Source organism: Branchiostoma lanceolatum, chromosome 1 (genome assembly GCF_035083965.1).
Source record: "Branchiostoma lanceolatum isolate klBraLanc5 chromosome 1, klBraLanc5.hap2, whole genome shotgun sequence".
Classification (NCBI taxonomy): Eukaryota; Metazoa; Chordata; class Leptocardii; order Amphioxiformes; family Branchiostomatidae; genus Branchiostoma; species Branchiostoma lanceolatum.
The window spans coordinates 34,837,323-34,861,896 of NC_089722.1; the positions used below are offsets into that span (position 1 = coordinate 34,837,323).

Below are 24,574 nucleotides of genomic sequence, written 5' to 3' on the forward strand. Positions count from 1 at the left end.
AAAGCGGCTATTGGAAGGCTTGAATCGACAACTTTTGAACACATTCAGTGCAGTTACCGGAGAAATTAATCGTGGAAAACATGGGACAAAAAACATGGACGTCTTTATTGCGTTCTTTCTCAAAGTAGGGTGTCAAATTCCTCATTATGTTCAATAATTACAGGGTGCATACGGAACAAGTGTTGAAAAGTTGTGTTTTATTTTTGCCGCGCCGACTTATTCTGTGCATATTTTTTGTAGGACGTAGCTGGTACGTAATTAAGTTTTGTTGTGCTAAATTTTATTTTCTTTGCCGATTGTATACAACATAGAAGTGTAGCTTGTGTGTGAAGTTGTGAACATTCGATATTTCTAGATTTCCGCGATGACGGCACGCCTCCCCCAAAAAATCAAGCCTGAAACCCTTGTGTAATTTTTCACCGAAAGAGATGTCATTAAACTAAGCTTATTCTACCAGGAAATTTGCCCCTCAAAATGCAGGAAATAGTGTTTCAGAGGGTCTAGATTTCAAAATTTTCCAGGGGAGAATACCCACGGACCCCCCTAGAATGGTCATGCCTCCGGCGCGATGCCTCGCCTTCAAAATTGAAATGACGAGTAAAAATTTCAGGCTGGCGAGAACACTGTGCGCAATGTAAGTTAATGTACACCTGCCTATTAATTTGCTGATCTTGGCTGTCTTTTAGAAGGTTAACAGAAATTTGGTTTGATTATTAGGACAGGCATTGTTCATTTTCAAGGGTGGTGAAAGAAAACTGCATTTTATGATCAGCGTCTATGTCTCCCTTATCATGCTGTATTATTCTAACTTATCTAAGTTTGATATAGGATAATTTTCAATTTGTTACCTTCAGGCCTGTGCTGATTACCTAGACCTGGCCCAGACACAGGGCCGCAAGTGGCAGAAAACTTTACAGTACGAACGTGAGCAGAGGTTACGACTAGAAGAAACTGTGGAAACACTGGCACGTCAACACAACAGTCTGGAGCAGCAAGTCCGAGCACAGGCCTCTCAGGGCAGTCTGAAGACTGCACCCAATGTTAAAGGTGGGAAACAAGTTTCTGCAAACTGCACACGATCGGATACTATACCATTACTAGGCTCGCCCCTGATGCATTGCCAACAAGGCAACAAGTTGGACGGTTCAGTTGGAATAGGAAACAAGGTTTGTTAGCACACTGCAAGGGAGTGAAGTTATAGTTGTTTTTGTCTTGTCTTTGTTTGTTTTGTGTACATTGTGTGTGTTTGTGTGTTTTTACCATTACCAATATTCACAATAGAGCATTGTCATACATCCACAGGTAGTACTGCTATTCTTATAGAACGGGAAGAGTTGCCAAGCAATGTTGATAAGGGAGTAAAGCCTTTCATTTGTGATAATCATATGAAACAAATCTAAGCATGTACTTTTCAACAGCTGCTGCAGATGGGAAGCCTGAATCTACGGCAGGAAGCGATGATGAAGATGGGGAATTCTTTGATGCTATTGACGAAACTCCAGACAGCGAGTTTAGGACAATCACAATTCCTGACTCCCACCTTACACACAGGTAGGTACAGGTCTGTGGTGTCGTTTTTGACTGACATGTGAGTTGGTTGTGTTATGAGGATTGAGAGAAAGCAGTTCTGCCACCAATGAGAGTGGAAAATCTATTCATAAGTGAGGCCAAAACTACGAAAACTTCCTCAGAAACACACAGTTTGCATATCTTACTGTTCACTCATCAAATTGTTTGTGTTAATTACTGTCCCAAAGACAGGCAGTCATCAAACTATTTGTGCCACTATTTAGTGCACAAGTGAGGGTGTGTTAGATGTATCGGTCCCACTTAATAAACAGGGTCATATTGTATATGTACAATGTATGCAGTGTATTTGGAAAATAAAGAGGCTTACAAGGTTGATGTTTGTCGCTAAATCAAAATTATGTTATTTTGTGACATTTAGAGACGTCTGTCAAATGGACAACATATTGTACCCAGTTGATGTATCTAGTGAGACCCTGCAGGGCCTGCACTACATGTGACAGCAACCTTTACTCCAAGATTTACTGCTAAAAGCTGCTACTGTTTATTTCACCTTCCGTCTGCTTACTACACCTGTACTGTCCTTTTGCATCACAATGGTTACTGCAGCAAATGTGAAAGTGACATTTTTATAGCAAGCATTTATATTTGTATATGAAAACTTTGATTGTGAAACTTCATGCAAAACTGGTTACCCAGGTTTACTTGTCAAAAATCCCCCTCAACAAGCCTGTGGACAACCCTGCCAGAATTATACATGTTGAAAGCTTAACGTTATTGCTCCAGTTCATATTTGCTGCATGTTACCGAGCCACCATGTTTGTTTCCCTTTTGGCTCTCTGCACACATGTGTGGATAGGGCTCTTATGCGCAGGTAGGTAGGCAGAGTAGATCATTTTTGCATGTTATAAGTCCATAGTAAAATGTGGACTAATACTTTGTTACTCCAGATTTAATGTTCAGTGCATGATATTTCCTGTGTAGAACAGCTTGTTTGAATGATAGATTTGATGCAGAATCTGGCTTAAAACACTTTCCCTGATTCTGTCTTACATGATTGTTATCATGTATCATCATTATTTGATAACAGAGAACCACTAAAAGATTTGCATGAATTGTGTTGAGTGGTCCTTTTCTTCAATTAACATATGTGTAATACATGTGGTGGTAAATGTAGAGGTACAGCTGCAGAAAACATGAAGCTTCTGTTTAAATCTGCTTGTTGTGGTTCCCCCAGATTCCCCGGGACAAACCCCTCAATGCTCGGCCTCACAGGAACACATTTGTGAGTCCTTCATGTCACTGATTCAATTCTTCTTAAAATCTATTCAGATGAGAGAGGGAAGTTAGCTTAAGACATGGCGACAGGCAAGTTTTTGTGATACAGAACACAAAAGATAGGTATACATCAGGCTCCATTAACCTTTAGCACACTGAAGTAGCTGTTTGGTACCCAATTCACTTTTGGTTACAGAGTTAGGCAGCAGGGAGAAGGTTAAGAACATAGTACACAACAGACTGGCTCGACCTGAGGCAAATCCTGTCCAATTTTGCCCAAATGATGGAACCCCTACATACATGTATAACATGGTTGACTTTATGTTGGAAGCTCATCTGAGCTGGTAGTAATCATACAACTCCCTGACACACTCCCACCAGTACAAAATCTGACACCACATAAGTAGGTCATCTGTCATCGACCTGCGTGCCGGGATGCCAGACAGTGTTAACGAGGTATAGAGTGACAGGCGGGCGTCCACAGAGTTTGCGCGGACGGATTGAGAAATTCCTGTGCAATAAATCGGGCATAAGATATACTCGCTCCTGAAGCTTTGCCAAAAATGGTTAGTCCAAAGTCCTTTTTAGATATGACGTATATAAACATTTAAACTAAAACTGTACCAAAAATCAACCAAACCTTTTGGTCTGCCCCTGAAAATGGTTTAAAAAAAGGGTTCCTCGTCAATTTTGGAAATTATGCTTGGTTTTTACAGACAGAACCTCTTAAGTTATTATTGGCAAGAGTATTTTGAAACACAGACAGACAAGCAAGTAGACAAATAAATAGAAAAGCCCACTAAAAATCGAACATCCTGGGTGCCAATTTGAGCTTCTCATGAATGAACAAAAGTTCAAACAAACAAACAAAACTCCTTCTCACAGATGTAACGATGCTCGTTGTGATATAATGATAACAGCAAGTGTGCCTTCCCCCTACCTTGTCTTACATTGTATGTATTACTAAGTTTCATTTATGTTTTCCACTAGTCTTGTATTTAAAGCACTTGTAGCACTTAAAGTTAAACATGTATGAAGGGGTAGACAGAGTGCCGTCATGTACTCTCCCTTTACTCAAACTGCAAACAGTTTGGGCCTCCTCAATCGGTATCCTGAGAATTAAGGTAGCATCTTTAACTATACATTGTATATGTTTAACCTCTTAAGCACAACTTATAAAAGTTTAGCTGTTGTAAGGTGGCATCATGTGCCGAAACTGTTGAAATGGAAGCCTGTGTACTAACTGCAGCTGTTACAATGAAAGAATGATGTCTGCTATGTATTATAATTGTATCTATATGGTTGAATAGAAGTGTCATAGGTGTCTTAGATGATATAGATGGGGTTTTCCATTTCAGACGGACCCCCAGTGGAGTCAGTGCGGCCAGTATGGCGAGTGAAGGTGCTGGGAAAGACTTTGTGTACATCAGCAGTTCTGATGAGGAGACAGCTGACAAGCCTGAGGAATTTGGGGTCAAGGCCAAGAAGAAATTAGAAAGGACAGCCTCCCAACACTCTGTAGATAGTGTAAGTTTGATGTCATCTATTTAGGATAAAATGTATATTTTGTACATGTGCATTGTATTCATTTTCACTTCCTATACAACAGTGACGTGTCTTCTTCTCCTGTCATCAGGCCTCTTACAGAATTGGGAATTCTGGGGTGATTCTGGAAAAGTCCATTTTAGTAGAAAAAATAAGTTTGGAAGGGTCCATTTTTGCACACGAGTGATTTTGGAAGCCTAAGACCCTGTTCACACTCAAAAAAATGAATCGGATTAAACATTGAATCTGATAGAAATGCTTCGATCATGATAGATTTTTGCAGTGTGAACTGCTGCAGTCTTGGCTGCAACTTATCACATGAATAATGGAAGGTGAGTTTATTCATACGGAAATTTTCCTGCCAGTCCGAGCACAATGTTGTTCCACCAATCGTCACTTCATTCATGCTCCCAGATTGTCCTGTCTAAAACTCTTGCTGCATTCATTACCTGTACTGCACCTAGTCCAATATACAAAAGCCTTAAGTTTGTTGTTACTGCCTTCTCGCGATCAAAGCCCGCCGATTGCATTCCCTTCCACGGCTATAGAACATTCTCCAGAGATACAAAAGCATCAAGAAATGGTGGACTCCCGCCATTTTGTACCAAAGCGATGCTATTCTTTGACCTCAACCTGTGACCTTTAATAGCGTTACGTAGTGACACTTTTGAGAAACGCAGCGTGCTTCAATCGGATTTGAATCATGGTGTACTTAAATCCACTTATCGAAGAGCAGTGTGAACGCAAAAATCAATTGTGATCGGATCATTTCTATGGGAACCGATATGGGAGGTTTTGGATTGAACTATCTAACATTTGCATATCCTGCATTTACCTCAATAGTTTATATTGGTTGGTATTGTCCCACCCTATTACAATCAATGATGAATAATAACACTGATCACGTTGGGAAACTTTTTTTCTACTGAGCTTACAATTAAATTTCATGTGTCATTTGAAAGAGCATAATTTCCCTTACAGTATGGTGCCTTTAATTTGGTCATAACTAGGAAAGCTATGAACATATTCCATCTTGAAAGTTGCCCAACCCATACCGTCATTGGTTGGACCTGGCGACACAATACCACCCCAGACTTGGTTAAACTTGGACCCCATTCATATTAAGCCTATCATAGCCAGATGAGTAAATTAAAAGATTTAACCGGCTAATTTAGCCGGCATTCTTAGCCCAATATGAACGCAGTTTAACTGGTTAAATAAGGGTTTTAGCAGGTTAAATTGAAACCACCTCCTATGAACTGTGGTCTTGGGCCACAGTGGCCAGACAAGGATCCACCCCAATATATGCAATGCAAATGAGTAAAAATTTAGTCCTTCCACATTGTTGAATACACTTGCATAATCACAAAATTTTCAGTTCAATGGACAGGCTTGGGTTCAATGGGCTCGGTGATTAGAGGTGTCATTGCCCACTCTGACAGAAAGCAATTAGCCCACAATTGTTTGTAAAAATCCAAGTGGCTCAATGCTGCTGGATATGTATTGACCTCAGAGTACATCGTTCACATGCATTTTCAATCACTCATATCTAAAGCTGTGAACATCACTGACTTATAATTTTACATGACTACATTCATGATAAAGAGAGCTTTCAGCTGATACCACACTTAAAGGCAGAAGTCTAACATTTCTGAAGGTTCCGAATTGCATCATTCCCAGTGTGAACTGACCAGTATTATTAGAATAAGAGCTAATTGCAGTGAAATTGTATATAAATCCAGGACCACAGCATAGAAATTGACATTTGTTAAATAGCAACCTTAAAATATAGCTAGAAATTCATAAATCTATGGCAAGAAAATGGAGCTCAGTCCACAGAGTTCCGAGGTTGTGACATCATTACTTGGCTCATTTCCATTGAAAACCACGGGAAACGCGGGGAAAAACACAGGGATGAAAGGGGCGCCGTAAACAAAGGATCACGGTCAGCCCTCGCGGGTGAAAACAAAGGGGCACAGCGGGATGTTTATGGCATGCTCCCTCCTTCTGATTTTAATCTCCTTGTTATCTCCATGAAAAAAGATTTTCATGTTATTTGGTACGCATTATTTGGACAGAGATGTACACACTGAAGTGCAAATTATGCAAATTCAGTGTGTTTGCGTGTGTGTTTGCGTGTGTGTTTGCGTGTGTGTATGTTTGTGTTATCTTGTGAGTATGTTTGTGTCACCGGACGCTTAAAATCAGCATAACTGAAGAACGTGTGGATGAATTGTAATGATATTAGGTATGTGTGTAGGTGCTGGGAGGAGAAAGGTCAAGGTCAATTTTGGGCCCCCTGGTATGTGTCACTGGAACTGCTATGGCGTATTTGTAAAAATCTTCCAATAACTGAAGAAAGGAACAACAGATTTTCATGTCACTTGGTACGCATTTGGGTTGGACAGAGATGTACAAACTGAAGTGCAAATTTCGACTGAATTTGCATAAGTAATGAGGAATATTTACTTCTCTATTGTGGGTATGGGCTTTGAGGTCACACCTGTTGAATCTGTTGGTCTATTATCTAGGACAAGTATTCCCTAAGTCCCAACAGCTGGTGGTTCTTCTGCCCAAAACCAAGTAGATGTGGGGTGGTAGCTCTACTAATGGTATTGCAGAAAGTTATATGTACCTTATGTTTTATAGTATGGATTTATATTTAAGATGTAGGTACCTTTAGAACAGATAAATACACCTGACAATAGCTAATGCTAATGAGAACCTAATTTGCATAATTCATGCATGAACTTGTATTTCCCTAACCGTAAAAGCTGCGGATGTCATATTTGAGATGTAGGTACCTTTAGGAAAGGTGAATGCACCTGGACATGAATTATGCTAATGAGTACCTCATTTGCATAATTTATGCATAAATGTGTATTTCTCTTACCATAAAGGCTACGGATGTCATATTTGAGATGTAGGTACCATTTGGAAAGTTCAGAAAACCTTGCCGTAAATTATGCTAATGAGGGCATCATTCAGATAATTTATGCATATCCATTGCCGTAAAGGCTACGGATGTCATATTTCAAATGAAGGTAATATTACACCTGTCCATAAAATATGCTAATGCAGACCTCATTTGCATAATTTAGGTACAACCTTGTATTTCCCTTACTGTAAAGGCTACGGATTTCATATTTGACTTGTAGGTACCTTTAGCCAGAAAACCTGGCCATAAGTTATGCTAATCAGGGGTTTATGCATAATTTATTCATAGCCTTTACCATAAAAGCTACGGATGACATATTTCAGGTACCTTTACGAAAGGTGAACACACCTGACCATACATTATGCTAATGCAGACCTCGTTTTCATAATTTATGCAGAAACTTCAGAACTCCCTTACACTACAGTAAATGCTACGGACGTCATATTTGAGGTGTAGGTAATGGGAGGGGAATATCCTGCATTTTCCCGAAGATATTGCCTTTCTAGTTTCTATTACGTGGATACCCTATGGCACATAAAACAAAACAACCAGCGGCAACAACAAATAACTAGGGCAAATAAAACACATCATATATATAAAAACAAATTTCATGGAGATTTTGGGTCTTCAGACTCTTGTCTAAACTGGATCGTTATCACTGTCACTTTCAAAAGTGGTATAGGATTGGGCCCTGTTGCAGCTTGTTTTGCAACTGCACGGTCAGTTTTGTTGAAGACGAAAAATCAAGGAAGGACTAGTAAATTTTTGTGAGTTTGGGCTTATAAACAATCTTGTTAAAAAAACTACATGGAGCAACAGGCATTTAAAAAAACAAACTTTTGAACATTAACATAGTTTAAGTAATGATGCACATAATTTGCAGCAAATTCTGAAAGCTAGAACTTATTTTCCATAGTTAATGCGGATTTGGGTGTTTTCCATGATAGGAATTTGATACATTGTGACATTACATGTAGTAATGAAGGGCAAGCAGAACATAACTAGATATCAAATTATGCAGTCAATGGCAAAAAGCTATTTTTCTCCATGGTATATGAAGGTAATGTCATTCTTGTGACATATGTTACTAGTAGCTAATTTCAGGTGAATGTCACCATGCATAGATAATGTAATTTTGGACATCATTTGCATATCAATAAGGAAATGCTTTCTGCTGAAGGCTTAGGCTTTTCACACTTTCGGCATATGTAATTTGGGTAGAGGAAATCATAAATGGACAGAGAGTATGCCCTTGTTTGTATAATCATTGAGAAACTGGCAATTTCAATCTTTTTAAACACATTTTTTTTAAAAGTTTGAATATTTTATGGACGAATGAGACCTTTGAACTCTTGTTTGATCTGAAATGTAGCTTCTGTAATTTCTTGTTCATTTGCTAGTGTTGCTTCACAGTCCAACTTGTTTGTAATGGCAACTCAAGTGACTTGATGAGAAACTGTATTTGTGTTGAGGAGTAAATAGCTGCTAGGCCAATTATAATGTACATCATTGCTGTTTGCCTACCCAGACTTCTTCTAGTGGTGGTCCCAGGACCCCACAGACCCCCAGCAAAGTTCCCAAGGAGCCACGTAGGAGAAGAAGAACAAGAATCCCTGAGAAACCCAACATCAGCCTGAACTTGTGGAGCATCATGAAGAATTGCATCGGCAAGGAGCTTTCCAAGATCCCCATGCCGGTCAGTAGCCAAGTCATTACTTCATCCCAAGGAAAAGATGTGTTGTTTTTGACTGGTCTGTGTGTGTGTTTCTGTATTGAGTCATCAGCTACATGATAATCATATTTGCAAGGGGCAAAGTCTGCTGTCTCGGGTTCCCTTGTTTTGGTCATTTAAAACAATTATTACATGGTATGTAAAATGCTGCTTAGCAGGAAACTTACTGTCTGTTGTTTTCTTCTTCACCAGGTGAACTTTAATGAACCCATATCCATGCTCCAAAGGCTGACAGAAGATTTTGAGTATGCAGATATTCTCAACAAGGCTGCACAGTTGGAGTCATCCACGGAGCAGTTAGCGTATGTGGCAGCTTTCACAGCGTCAGCATATTCCACAACAACACAGCGAACAGGCAAGCCCTTCAACCCACTGCTGGGGGAGACGTATGAATTAGATCTAACAGAGGAGTTTGGGTGGAGAGCAATCACTGAACAGGTACGGGAAAAACAGGCCAGGGCTATGTATACTACACAACTTCTGCAGTCAACTGGTTTTTACCTAGTACAAGTTGACTGACATTGAGCCCCTCAACTTAGTAACTTGCTCAGTAGCATTCGGTGGAATCGTTTCTGCATTTTGTACTACATTCTATGATTGAGACAGATTGAGACACATGCCAGTTGGGTTAGTGTGTTAGCAAATAGATAATTATCTTCGCCGAGGACCAAATATATTAGACTATAGTACTCGGGGTAGATTATGTTTTCGGTTGAGCCAGCTGTTTGGTGGGTCTATATGTATGTCAAGAGCATAACTCAAGAAACCTTTGATGAATCTTTATGATTTTTGGTAGGTGTGTAGGAGTTGTGCAAAGGAAGGTCAAGCTCAAAAATGCTTTACCTTGCATTTTTCAACAGTACTGCTGCGGACTTTTAATTTTTGTGCGTTTGTATGTAGGCAAAAAAAGTGACGGAAACATTGATGGATCTTCATGATTTTTTGCAGGTGTGTAGATGTTGTAGAAACGGAGGTCAAGTTCAAAAATGGTTCTCATGGCATTTTCCGTCGGTACTGCAGCGGGCTTTGTGTGGATGTGTATTTGTATGTGGACAACATAACTCAAGAAGCTGTTGATGGATCTGTATGATGTTACGTGGATGGGTAGGGTTTACGGAAAGGAAGGTCAAGTTCGATAATGGGCCTTCTAGCGGGTACCTAAGGTACTGCAGCGGAGCTTCAAAATTTAGTGGCATATTTTCTGAAAGTGCTATGGTCATGATATATGTGTGGTATATAGTTCATGCCACAAGAAGTAAGTTCTGTAAGTTTGGGCCCCCTAGCGGCTTGTTGAGAACTGCAGTGGGTGTTTTTGTTTTGACATTCGGACACATATTACTTGAGAAGGGGTGAAGAGATTGTCCTGAAGTTTTGTATGTAGAGAGCTCAGATGGTGCTTTACACAATCGATGTCTAATTATAGAAAGCAGGAGCTAATCTGCATAATTAGTAAGGATAATTGTAAATCCATTACATTCCATAATGGGGCATGTGACAGTGTTCCCGAAACAGGCCAGCAGAAGGCCTTGCCTAGAAGTATAAATAAACAGATGGGGTACATGAATAAACAAATGGGGCAGTCTCACTACAATTCAAGCAGATGTGTGGGTCCGTTGGTTTTTAAAGTGTTCAGTTTCGGCATTTTTGTCCAACACACGGTTGGAGACATAACGGAAAGGGAACAAAATCGGAAGCCTTACAAAACACCTAAAAACATGTGAATAACCAGCCGGACCCACTCCTCTGCTCAGAGAGTACACTGCACCGAAACTGCACCACTGCTAGGTATTACCTAGCACCGTATGGAAAAGTAACATGTACTATGTCTTGCAAAATGTGTATGATATGGAATAAAGATTTATTCTATTCATATATATTGACTGTACCATTTAATTATAACTTTCAATTTTGTTGATGACCAGTTATAACATATATCAGCACACTACACACATATACTAGTCCTGTACCACCAAAAGATTTTTATCCCTATCTAGACTGGAATCATTCTACCTCCCCCCCCCCATCATAACTTTCAAACGGTATGGTGTATGATCAAGTTTGCAGGGGTTATAAGCATGTAAATATTAATCACTCTCCACAATAAGCCTTGATTATTTGGCGAAGATAATGTGTTCGTGGAACGTTTTAGATGATAAATGTGCATTAAAGTTAATCTTTCTTAGTAGAAATGTATGAAACAAATTTCAAACATTTAAACTTTCAACATAAAAGAACTTGGACCCAAATTTTCAACTATGCAACTGAAGTCTTTGTCATGTAATGAGAGATCTACTGTCATGTCATTTGATGAGAATTACAGTATGTACTTGTGCCTCAAACAGCAGATCCACTCATTCTTTGAATTTGTTTCCTAACAAGATGATAGAGCACATATTCTGTTACTGTTGTGCAAGATCTGGAAAGTAATGAAAAGTAAGCATGGAGTCCACAATAACATGAACTTCAAAACTACTGATCTGCTCCTTTAATTGACAATTTGCCAGGGCTGTGCCCATTGTATTTCATCATGTAACAGGTGTTCTCCTAACCCCAGGTGAGCCATCATCCACCTGCAGCTGCTGCATATGTTGACAGCAAGCATGGCTGGGAGTCCTGGCAGGAGTTCACCATGACATCCAAGTTCCGTGGAAAGTACCTCAACATCATTCCACAGGTTAGTTATTCTGCTAGCTTTGAAATGCTTACAATGTATGACATTGATTATATTCAACGGTAACAAATATGTTTCCAACTGCTGAACTGGAACTTGGCCAAGAGTCCATAGCGGGAAACCTACTTTGTTGTACACCCAATATCAAAAAAAGATTTTTTTTAAGGGCACTGTACTTTTTGGCACCACTGTGATGAGTTCTATGGGACAATGACATAGAGAACCAGAGTTCCACGACCTCATACCTTCGCCAAATAATATTTGGCTTACTGACTGATGTAAGTACGAAATTCCCACCATTTACCAATTTGGCATTATATAGCATTTTCCCATCAATCAGTCAAATAAAGGCTTCATTTGCTTCAATGATGTTTATAGATATTCCCCTCTTTCCTAGTAACATATGCCACATGTTTGAAAGTCTTATGACATCCAGGTAATAAGATACTCAATAAAACAGTTACTCAAGCAACTAGATAGATTTTGGAAACGCAGTGGATTTATATAATTTCATTAGATATACGTATTAGCACCTGTTTTGCATGATTAGCATCTCACTATGTCAATCATCAGATTCACTTTAATTATCTTGAAATACCACAGTTTCTGGCCTGAGCACATAGGCAGGCAGGCACCAATGAAACAAGATTGGCAATCAAAAAAGATGTTGCCATGGCGACGATGGTCTCTGATAATGTTTTCGTTTTTTAGCCCACATGCAGATAAGGACCTCACTTGAATGAATTATATCAGTTGATCACCTTCTCTACCCAAATAACACAAGTTAAAATATGTTGATCATCACCTAAGGTACCTATATACCAAAATAATGAAAATCCATCGATCCCTGCTTGAGTTATCCTCCTCAAAAGTTGCAAACAAAAAGGCCCGAACTTACATCACTTACTCTCTGCCCCAGTCATGACCATAGCTCTTGCAAAAAATTTGACCACAAACTTTCAGTGGATTCATAACCTTTCCTCATTATGCTAGTTAGCTCCTGATTTGCATAATTAGTATTTAATCATGTAAAGCATCACCCAAGCTATCTGGAGTTTTCTGTTGTCATATTTGGCATTTGGTAACATGTCAACTTATAATTTTTTTGAAGGCTTTCATGATTGCTGTATGGTCACAGTGTAACATATTTTCCAATATGTTGCTGGATATGCAGAGTTGACCTGACGGGGAACCATCCTGGTAACTTCTTGATAGCTTTATGGCTATGTCTGAAACAAGGCTGTGAGCTGCCTAGCGAGAAGTTCAACACAAATTATTTCAAGTTATTCAGATACAGATACAATACATCTCCGAACATGTACCTAAACCTTTGTACTTGCACAAAGGCAGTTTCCTTAGACTGGTTCCCAATGCCAAACATGTAGAACTGAGTCAACCTGAAATGTTAATAGGCAACCGAGGTTTTGGCAGCCGCACCACAGATTAAAAGAAATATGTGGATCCTGGTGTATGTGTGCCTATGACAGGTGTGTGTGTACAATGTGTGTTACAGGGAATAGCCCACCTGAAGTTCACAGCCACAGGGAACCACTACACTTGGAGGAAAGTGACATCCATCGTGCATAATATCATTGTCGGCAAGCTGTGGATTGACCAGGTAGTGCCTAATAATGATGCTGTCACCGCGCATGTATGCTCACACACACACACACAGACATACAAACACACACACGTGCGCGCACACACACACACACACACACACACAGACATACAAACACACTCATACAGATCCACACACATACACACAGATCCATACACACACACACACACACACACACAGACATATACATGTACCCCTATATAGTGCCGAAGTTTCCCTGCTAACTTCACAGGCTCTGTGTTTGCAGGGGAATTTTGGCACATTTGTCTTGCTCTTTACTTTTAAAACACTGTTCAGTTCACATTGAGAACTTCCGGATTTCAAGGCCTTCCATCTTGGAAATCAAATTTTCCAAATTTTTTTTACAGAGCATACAGTAAAGTTTCATAAATCATTTGAAAGAGCATGATTTCCCTTACATTACAATGCCTTTGATTTGGTCATAACATGGAAAGCTATGAAGATATTCCATCTTGAAAGTTGGACTGTATGCTGCTAGATATGTATTGACCCAAGGAGGTATATATAACCTCCTTGATTGACCTAAGAGTACATCGTTCACAATCATGCATTTTCAATCACTCATATCTAAAGCTGTGAACATCACTGACTAATCATTTTTACATGACTTTGTTCATGATGAAGAGAGCTTTCAGCTGATACCACACTTATAGGCAGAAATCTAACATTTCTGAAGACTCCAAATTGTCTGTCCCAATGTGAACTGACCAGTGTTACTTATCTAAGCAGCCCTCACAGAGCACTCTTGAATGTATGATCATCGAAATGTTTTATCACTGTAAAAGAGTAGAAAATTATCTATTTCAATGATGCATAATACAAGGCTGAATGAATGTGGTAACCTGAAATTAAGTTTTTGTAGTAATTAAGTAAAATTTTATTGTGAAAAGTAAGTGAAATTTTCTTGAATATTATTATTGGAGGTGTGGTCCTTTTTTTCAATTTGAAAAGAATAGAAGCAGCGATTCTAAGAACCAATTAGTGAACTTGGTGTGGCCTAAGTAGGATATTGTTTGAAATGTGATATTTTGTTGTTTCCTATCAGAGTGGAGAGATGGACATTGTTAACCACAAGACAGGAGACAAGTGTCATCTTGTCTACACACCTTATAGCTACTTCTCTAGGGAAACTCCCAGGAAGGTAATTGGTCAAAAGTACTAAGATGATATTGTACTTACATAGTTTTTGTGTTTACTTACTTGATACTTTTTGATACTATTTTTTGTGTATAACATACTGTAAGTGCAGAAATGATTGTGGTGGGTTTTTGTTCACAGTTTTCGTGGTGAGCTCTTCACTGCAAACTTAAAACCACTGCAAAAATGTTTGCTTTCCTACCCCATTATCGAGGGGTGGGTACCCGGATACAGAAAATTCAGGTCCAGTCCAGGTCCAGAGGATCAGGTACAGGTCTGGACTTGGACTTTTATGTGGTTATAGTAGTGCAGCAATGCATCATATTTTGGAGAGAGACACAAGTAAAGGTCTCTGTGAGTCCTACAAATTATGTTCAAATTGTATATTAGAGTGAAATAATTATTTTTAGTCTAGCATTTAAATCGAATGTTGTACGGGAATGCCTAGGACATGTGCTCACACTTTTGGCATACATTATTTTTGTCAATTTTTTGCTATTTTCAGAACAAAGATATATATCTCCAGTTCCTATATATTAAACCAAAATTATGTGAAACAGGCCCTCATTCAAAACAACTTTTTCTTTAGGCCATGTTGATTTGATTATATGGATGACATCCTCTGTGAATCCCAAAACTGATGTGAGCATGTGAATACATTGTAGACATTAGTATCCGTTTCCCGCAATATATTTTTGCAATTTACGGCATATACATGTAACGTTATTTGCTCATTTTGTAGCTGCTTTGTACAATCTACAGTATGTTAGAAAACTTTTTTTTTTTTTTAGGAAATGGACGAAAATTGATGCGCATGCGGATGTCATCCATATGATCAAATCAGCATGGCCTTATTTCTAAACCAAAAATGTATACTCTTGAAGCATCCATTCAAACGTAGGGGTGTCACATTTTTATATTTCATTCATACTAATAAGTCTAAGTCATACTATGTTTTTGGTCCATGTTCTTCTTCTCATGTCAAATCTACATATATATCATTATATGTGTAAAATAGAAGAGTCCATTCTTGCACTGGGGGATTTTTTGAAATTCAATTTTGGACTGGATTGATTGTATGCAAAAGTGCATTTTGAGTGGTTGTTTTTCGACTGGTCTAGTTTTCATGAGAATGGTACTGGAAGAGTCCATTCTTGACCGGGGACATTTTTTAAGATTATATTTTGAACTGGGGTACTCCATTTGTGGATGTGGTTTTGGATTGGTCCATATTGTGTGGAGGTGCAAATGGAAGGGTCCATTCCTGCATGGAGGTCCATTCCTGCATGGAGGGACAAACTCAGTTTTGAACTGGGGTGATTCATTTTTTGAGTGGAAGTATTCTAGAATGGTCCATTATGTATGGGGTTGCCTGTGGAAGAGTCTGTTCTTGCATAGGGGGTCAAGTCGGGAAATCTCCATTTCAGACTGGAATGACTTTTCATGACAAAAGATCACTTTTGAACAGAAGTATTTTCGTATTGAATATTTCAATTTGCCCAGGTGTTATTTTGGGACAGTCCATTTTTGCATTGGGAGGGGTGTGGGCAAAATACTAGACTAAGTATGCTGTATGCTTGCAAATGTTGCCTTTCTAGTTGTTGTTAAGTTTTCTAATTGTTTCTGTGGCTGTATTATTTTGTGTGACATTTCAGGTAACAGGTGTAGTGACAGACAAGGATGGACAGGCGCACTATGTCCTGTCAGGCACCTGGGACAAGAAGATTGAGTATGCCAAGATAGTGAAGGACCAGACTGGAGGCAATGGGCGGGGCAAGTCTGTGTACCAAACAACAGCACCTAAAGTTATCTGGGTCAGAAGTAACCCCCCGTAAGTCTAAAGAAATACACTACTATCCATTGTTTTGTAACAATGTCAAGATCAATTAATCCATGAAACCCACACATGCCTATACGTCCCTATACGCTAGCTGTTGAGTGAGGGCTCCTGTTTTGGACATGACATTTTTTTTTCGGTGAAAGTTTAGTTTTTTTACCTTCGGCGAGAAGGTTATGTTTTGCACAGCATTTGTATGTGTGTCAGTCTGTGAACATGATGACTCAAGAATGCCTGGATGGATTGTCTTGATACTTGTTATGTCTTCTTTAGACCTCTAAATAATTAGATTTTGGGCCCCCTAGCGACTTTCTATGGTACTGCAGCGGAACTTCTTGTTTGATATCTCGTGTTCTGAACATGCTATGGTCATGATTTTTTAATGGTAGATAGCTCTTGGAAGGGTAAAGAAGTCATGTACATGTAGGTTTGGGCCCCCTAGCGGCTTTTTGGAACTGCTGGAGCCAATTTTGTTTCAAACTTTGAAAGAGAATAACTCAAGAGGTTGATGGGTCGTCATGACATTAAGAATGTAGATAGCTTAAGTGATGCTCGACAAAATCATATGCTTATTATTAAAATCAGAAGCTAATTTGCATAATTCATGAGGAAAGTTTACAAATCTGCAGCATTCCATTAAAGGACTCTCATACATGTGACGTGTTACAGAGAAAGAGAGAAATATTGATAGATAATCAAGTAGACTGTCACAACCTCATACGTTCGTCTTTATGACTGATGTATCTAGGGTGGTTTTATCATTGATTATACAAAAAAGGTCATCATTTGCATAAACTACATCAATTGATCCAACCAAATAACAGAAGTTGTCCAAAGTATGACAGTGTGATCTCAGCAAAGAAGGCTATTGTAGCGTTTTTAAACCTATCATGGCATAATCTTTATTCCTCTTTTCCTGAGCCTCAGTTACAAACGTCACGAGGCTAAGTAGAATACTTGAATAGTCCTATCATGGAACGTAGTGGGTTTACGAAAGTCCTAATCAATTATGCAATCAAATAATTATCATTTGATTATACCAAGCATCACCTAAGCTATCCATATAGAAAAATCATGATGAGTCATCATGTCCTTCTTGAGTTCTTAATTTGCATGATTAGTATCTATCAATATTTCTCCTTCTCAGGCACATGTCACATGTTTGTCCATGATCGTCGTACAAACTTTCCTCATTAATTATGCAAATTACATTCTGATTTGCATAATCAGTATCGTATAATGTGAATCATCATTTAAGCTCTTTACCCACCAAAAGCTATTGCCATCCTACCCGCATACCAAACATCAATACAATCCATCCAAGCCTTCTCGAGTTATGCTGCTTATCTACACACACACACACACACACACACACACACACACACACACACACACACACACACACACACACATACACACACACACATACATAATACTGTATGTCAAACAAGGTGGAAGACGAAATACATTTTATGTCAAGTTGTCCATTCTACGACAACGAAAGAAATGAGCTGTTTAAAGAGGCCACCATATTTCATCCTAATTTCTCCACGTTTTCAGACGAAAAGAAAACTACTCTCCTCTTAACATCACAAAACCCACATATCACAGAAAAAGTGGGATCATTCGTCTTCCACAGTCTGGGAAAAAGAAGTCGAACTCAATAAGTTAGAACTTAGTGGCAGTAGTTAAGACTAGAGTTAGACATTTGTTATACTGTTCATTATTGTCTGTCCGTCCACTCCGTGTTACATGTACATGTACATGTACTTGCAATTAGCCTACGGGCAGGAATTTGCAATAAAACTTTTCGTATAAACGCTACTGAAAATACATTGTTGATAGAAGTAATGATTAGGCTCAATCATCCCTTTCTTACTAATCCTCACGTTGCCTGTGTTTTTGTTTTTTTAAACCATTCTTGTTACCACTCTAGTCCAGCAAGCCATGGTAGGATCATGGTAGGAGCTGTTGCGTTTTAGGCGTCCTCTCACCTCTACCATTTAATCCCCCTGGGAATAATCCATGGCCCCATGGCAAAACCTCCAACCTACACCAGTAACACATACCAGCTGGTATAGAGACTGATGATGCAATATAACAGATTTTCAAACATTCCTTGTTAATTATGCAAAGTTCTTCGCCCAAAATCTAATCATCTTGAGGATTTGCACATGCCTACCGACACACCAAATGTGAAGACTATCCATCCAGGCGTTCTCTACTTATCGTTTTCACTAACAGACACGCTTGGTAAAATATAACCTTCTCAGCGAAGGTAACTGTGCTAATGAATACCTGATATGCATAATTACTGGCAAAATACTATAATGTTTGACTGGTAAATCGTGGTGAATGATAGGGATTTTATTCTTGCAGCATTTGGAAGTTAAGTAAATGTGGACATTATCAGACATAAATCATGCAAATGAGGACCTCATTTCCATAATTTATGAGGAAATGCTACAATAGCCATCTTTGCTAAGATAAGACTCATTCTTTGAACAACTTGTGTTATTTAAGTAGAAAATATGATCAACTGACATAATTAATGTATATGAGGTCCTTATTTACATAATTAACGGGAAACATTTATAATATGCCAATCGAAAAGTCTACAATCAGTCGGCGAAGGTATGGGGTTGTTGAACTCTAGTTTTGTGTTTTTGTTTTCATGAGAGGGAAGAGTAGAAATGAACAAAAAATGTGGGAATTTCTTGCTGTTAGTATCGTTGGGAAGATGAATATTGCACCTCAAAGCAAAAAATGTGGATAATAATTTGAACAGACTAGTAACGGACGACTTCGTTAAAATGTTTCTCCAACATTATTGCATACAGTCCTGTTTTATGTGCAAAGTTGCATGCTGTAATCCAGCCATGTGTGTCAATGTGCAGCCCCTGGAACACAACCATGTACAACTTCACAGAGATGGCCATGTTCCTGAATGAACCAGAGGATGATGTGGCTCCCACAGACAGCAGGAACAGGTCGGTCAGCTCTGGCAACATTGCCAAACTCTGCTTTGTTCATTGAAGTTTGCAGCAGCTAGATGTTGCAGGATGATAAAAATCAAGAGTTATCAGTTTATCATTCGTTTTAAAAGCTTTCTTTATTATTCGTAGAAAATCTCAAATCACATTAAAGTTAACGTAACACTATCATCAATACTTATACAAAACTTTGACATGTCAAACCTCTGTTCAAGATGAATTTGAGGGAATTGATAAGTTAGTGCTGGCCATGGGCTTGGAATTCGGAAAATTCCTCAAAATCCATCCTCAGGAAAGCCAGCTTGAAAACCCTATTCAGACTTGTTGGGAAATGCGGCTTCATGACATGATTCAATCATCAGTCGAGTGGCCGTCTGCATGGCGCAAGTTTCAAACGGTGCGATTGCCATGAACTATGACAGACTTATGTAAACAGTTTTAAAGTACACGTCGACTCTCATTAGAGGTCTTGACTTGGATATCAGATTGTGATAAATCCAATGTGTCTGTTTTGTGTCAGGCCTGACCAGAGGGCTATGGAGAATGGGCACTGGAATGATGCCAATACCCTGAAGGTTCAGCTGGAGGAAAAACAAAGAGCAAAGAGGAAACAACGAGAAGCTGAAGCAGCACAGGCAGCAACAGAAGGTGGGGTTATCAAGGCACTGGACACTTATTGGAATCTGTGTCCAATATGATGTAAAAATAGGCAAATTCAGGGTGTCATAATCTTATCCATGAACATTCCAGGTTTTAACCCGTAACCTTCTGAAACGCTATTTTCTGCATTTTGAGAGGCAAATTTTGCTGGTTGGTAGATCATCATCTTAGTTTGATGACAACTCTTTTGGTGAAAAGCTCTTTCTTTTGGTGAAAAGCTCTATAATTGTCCGTGAAAAATGAGGGGTTGGGCAAATTTTCATCCGTCATGAGTGACAAAATTCAAAAAATGGAATGACGGGTGCTGGCTAGAACACTGGCCTGGCAGAAGTTTCAAATGATGCTGGCATTTTTAGTCAGATACTGTAAATGCAGAAATGTTCACAGGGGGTAGAGTGTTTGCGGTGGTTTCTAGCTTGGATTTGAAACAATAGTAGCACAACAGTCACATAATGGAAACACTTTTCGCGTTGGATTTAAGAATTTTTTGTGTGGCGTCTGTGTAGCACAGTGGCAGAGCATTCGGCTATGAACCAATAAGACCCAGGTTCAATCCCCAGTGGAGTACCCAGACATGTCCGGACATGCACCCAGACGTTGTGCCCTTGGGAAAGGCACTTAACACACTCACTCTCCGTTTTATCATGTTTTTCCCTGTGTAATTATACTGATGTTTCCAAAGATATATATATATATATATATAAAAACTTGGGGCATATATATATACATATATATATATATATGCCCATTTGCATGTGTTCACAACTTAAAGTTTAACCAAGAATTTGCTCCAACCTAATTGGTCAGTGCTGTAGTGGTATGTCATTAATTTTCCCCAGATTTCTTACCACGTCTGTCTGTTTTCTATTTTAGGCAAGGCGTATGAGGGTTACAAGCCAGTGTGGTTTGAGAAGAAACTGGATCCCCAGACCAAAAACTTCATTCACATGTACAAAGGCAATTACTGGGACAGCAAGGCCCAGGAGGACTTTGCACACTGCCCTGACATCTACCTGTAGTCGCCATCCACATGCAAATGAGTGGTCTACCCACCTGGATTCAGCAAGTGCAGTATGAAACAAAACTGTGATGCTGCAGTTAGCTTCACATTTAGTTTCTTCCCTCTGGCGGTAACTTAGTATACGGTCCACTCTAACTTTGCCTTCGCAGCAAAGGTTCAAAGAACAGATCTGTTACCTATAGTACATGATATGGGTGTTGTCTAGATGAGGGGAGTCATCAGAATTCTGAATAGTATAATATTGAAATAATGTTTTTATCTTTGGAGGCAATGTTTGTCAACAGGGAATGTACATGCAGCAAGGTGATGATTTAGCCAGGCTGGGATAGGTATAAACATGGTATATACAATTATGTATATATATATATATATATATATATATATATATATATATATATATATATATATATATATATATATATATATATAAATACCATGTTTATACCTATTCCTTTATATATATATGCGGATGAAAAAAATCCTTGCAACAAAACTTTATCAGGTGTAGGTAGCAAACTAAGTACGGGCTTGTAGTTCCAAGATACTTTTCGTACACTAACAAGCCCCAAAATATCAGACAGAACTGATGTTCTGATATAAGGGCTTGATGTGTGATAACAGGTATTAGAATTAGTTACATCAGATTGAGCCTTTCCATATACAATGTAGATTCTGACAACAGCAGCACAATGCTAGCTGGACCAATCAACAATAGTCTTTCTGAGTCAGACCATCATGGCTCAGCCAATGGGATAAAGCTAAATATCTGTAGTTGTGTAATGTACTATCATCTGACAAATGAGAACCAATAAGAAATAACCTGACCTTGCCAGGAATGTGAGGGTTGTAAAGTTACTCGCTAAAGAACCAGTGTTTTGTAAAAAAATAGAAATGCAGCAAGAATTTGAATGTTCTTTCTCTTGTTGAAAAAAGTGCAGGTGAAGCCATACAGCATGTAAGATTTGCCTTGGTTTGTCAGGACAGCTTTTTTCTTACATGCATTACCAGTAAAGAGAGCCAATCTCTCTGTGTTACTAGGGTACATGAGGGTCCAATGTTCCTTTGGGTATCCTCATGTAGTTGGATATACATGTATGTATCATTCAGATGTCTGTTTAGACATATTAAGATGAATGAAAGAAGTCCAGTCTGTTAGTTTTACTGGCCAGACTTGCTGTCATTGTAATAATTTACCCATGTCTGATCACAGAGATGGCATGAGAATAGAATTTGCTGCATGTATGCAAAAATTGCAAGTTTGTTCCAATATAGAAAAGTGATACACAGAAAGAATGCATGTGGTGGCTCCTTCCCTAACAGTGCAATGCGAAAATGTACGAATCTTTAAATACATCTGAATTACTATGCGAAGTCGCACAAATCTTTTGTAACACGCAGCCTTCTTATCCAAACCGACCAACCACTGCTTGGATCACATGACAAAGTAGGATTTTCAACATGGTGTTGTCGAGATGCACCGACGGAGAAGACTATGTGACACACCAAGATGAAGCAAAAGAATAGCTCACAGGCTCGACCCAACTTTGACGGTATCCTCGGAGTAACGCTCCGTCCACATCCGTACGAACTGATCGCAGTCCGACGTGAATGACTGTGATAACGTAGTGTACTGAACGGTGTATTTTAAACCGTGACTGCTTTCTCATATATTTCGACATCATTGTATAGAAAAAATGGCTTCCTGGCAGTGTTGAATTTTAGCAACCCAGATGGTTTTGAATACAGAAAGACGGTATGCGCCGATCCAATGCTTTAAAATCAAAATATCGTGGGCTAGAAACACTAAGAAACATACCGCCCAAGGCAAGTTCGCATAAATAGACTGCGTGTTTCCATAAGGTTTGTGAATTTTCACAGTGATTCGTGTGTTTTCCATAAGATTTGCGCGTTTTCCATAAGATTTGTGCGAATTCAGTGGTTAGTGTGTTTTTCATAAAATTCTTAGAATTTGTGCGAATGCCACCCCTGATTACTAAGCTAAGTTTTCCAGGACAGAGTAGGATGCTGGAATATTACATTTCAATTATGTGTATCTTTGATATTGTCTTCTTTTACCCTGTCACAAACTTTAATGCTGTTTGCCAGACATACATGTAGTGCCTAAACCAAGAGATTTCTATATTATGTAAGAAATCATGTACAATCTGATAATGGTGTACAGATATGTAGTTGCTTCTACGATGCCTTGTCTAACTGAAGGGGGGATGTCGTAAGGGGTTTGTGGAAATGGGTGTCCATTTGGTAGTCCATGCGATTTTGTGTAGTCTAACTTGACCACCACCATGTTGGGTGGTATAGGCAGATGTGGCCTGGTCTGCATGGATAACACAATAGCAGTCTTCCAATGATAGAGTTGTTACCAAAGTCAGGAATATGGCTATTGGCAGGCATGTTACAATGTTCCAGTTGTTTCCTGTGGCTTTAATGTTGCCAGTCTCATTCTGTGTTGACTATGTGCATGTAGGTAGGTAGTACCTACAAATATTCAATGTACATGTATACGGACACTGAAGTACATTGATCTAGTCCACAGAGGGTGTTAAAGGGGTTTGAGGAAAACATGTAGTTTGATGTTTACATGGATGTCCAGAATGAGAGAGAAGCTGCAGCTGTAGACATTGCCACTGCCCTGTCAAATATTATGCACTTATCACAGTAAAACCCTTGGGGACAGGCTTGAGCAACCCACTAATTCCCTATCATGTGTGATATCTCTACTAAAAAAAATACATTGTGCAAATACAATTTGTTAGCTGTAGGTTGATTTTATAGCTGGTCCCCTCCGTGGGTGGATTCACAAACCATTATCCCCTCCCAAATGACCACTTTGTACACACCTTACATGTACATGTATCTACAGACTACAATCAGAAGGGCTTGTACCTCCTTGCAGGGTCACTTCAGCCATATGACTTGTCATTTCTTCCTGGCAGTGTTGAATTTTAGCAACCCAGATGGTTTTGAATACAGAAAGCATGTGTTCTCTACCATGATCCATGAAAGTAAAGATTCTTCCACCTCACTAATGTACGTCATGGTATTGAAAATTCAACAGATATTTCCATGCCATGCCAATATTCATGCTGACTGCTAACACAAGACATGCATTCAACGTTTTCAGTTTCACACTTAAAAAAAACTGCACTACTGTAAGACAGAGTCCCAGACAGTTCATTATGGGACATTTGAAAAGGAGGAATGTTGTATGGTCTCTGCATGCTGATATAACAGTATTTTGATCAATCTTAATTTAAATTTTGTAAATTTTAAAAGTTTAGCCTTTTCTCTTGATAAGTGCTTTCTCTGGTATTAATTTACCCTATGTTGTAGAATGGCATCTTCCGTTGCTTTCATCTACAACACAGTATTTACAAACAGAGGGGGTGACAGAGGTTGCTGCATGGGTTGTGAGGTGTGGACACTTCCAAGCTGTGCAATATGGATTTAAAGAAATGGAAAATGTACAGAGATAAATGTTCCTTCCCTTGTTATATACAAGCAGTGGAGATGCTTGGGGAAAACATTAAAGAATTCGAATTGTACCTTTTGTGCATTTGTGTCTTTTGTTGGTA

The 24,574-nt window shown here is 39.0% G+C and overlaps 1 protein-coding gene across 4 annotated transcripts in view; it reads left to right on the top strand.

Annotated features, from left to right (window-relative positions):
• Positions 1-24,544, top strand: part of LOC136427507 (oxysterol-binding protein 1-like) — a 76,109-nt gene extending 51,565 nt beyond the window's left edge. For 2 of the 4 annotated variants that reach the window (XM_066416411.1, XM_066416440.1), the window contains 14 exons: positions 855-1,047; positions 1,419-1,551; positions 2,387-2,401; positions 2,765-2,812; positions 4,164-4,332; positions 8,817-8,984; positions 9,213-9,458; positions 11,575-11,694; positions 13,205-13,309; positions 14,379-14,474; positions 16,126-16,301; positions 19,205-19,297; positions 19,821-19,948; positions 20,834-24,544. In XM_066416411.1, the coding sequence (XP_066272508.1) occupies positions 855-1,047; positions 1,419-1,551; positions 2,387-2,401; positions 2,765-2,812; positions 4,164-4,332; positions 8,817-8,984; positions 9,213-9,458; positions 11,575-11,694; positions 13,205-13,309; positions 14,379-14,474; positions 16,126-16,301; positions 19,205-19,297; positions 19,821-19,948; positions 20,834-20,979 (1,836 nt within the window). In that variant the 3' untranslated portion in view covers positions 20,980-24,544. The remainder of the gene's footprint in view (positions 1-854; positions 1,048-1,418; positions 1,552-2,386; positions 2,402-2,764; positions 2,813-4,163; positions 4,333-8,816; positions 8,985-9,212; positions 9,459-11,574; positions 11,695-13,204; positions 13,310-14,378; positions 14,475-16,125; positions 16,302-19,204; positions 19,298-19,820; positions 19,949-20,833) is intronic. The other 2 variants (XM_066416418.1, XM_066416429.1) reach the window with 2 other exon arrangements.
• Positions 24,545-24,574: the final 30 nt, after the last annotated feature.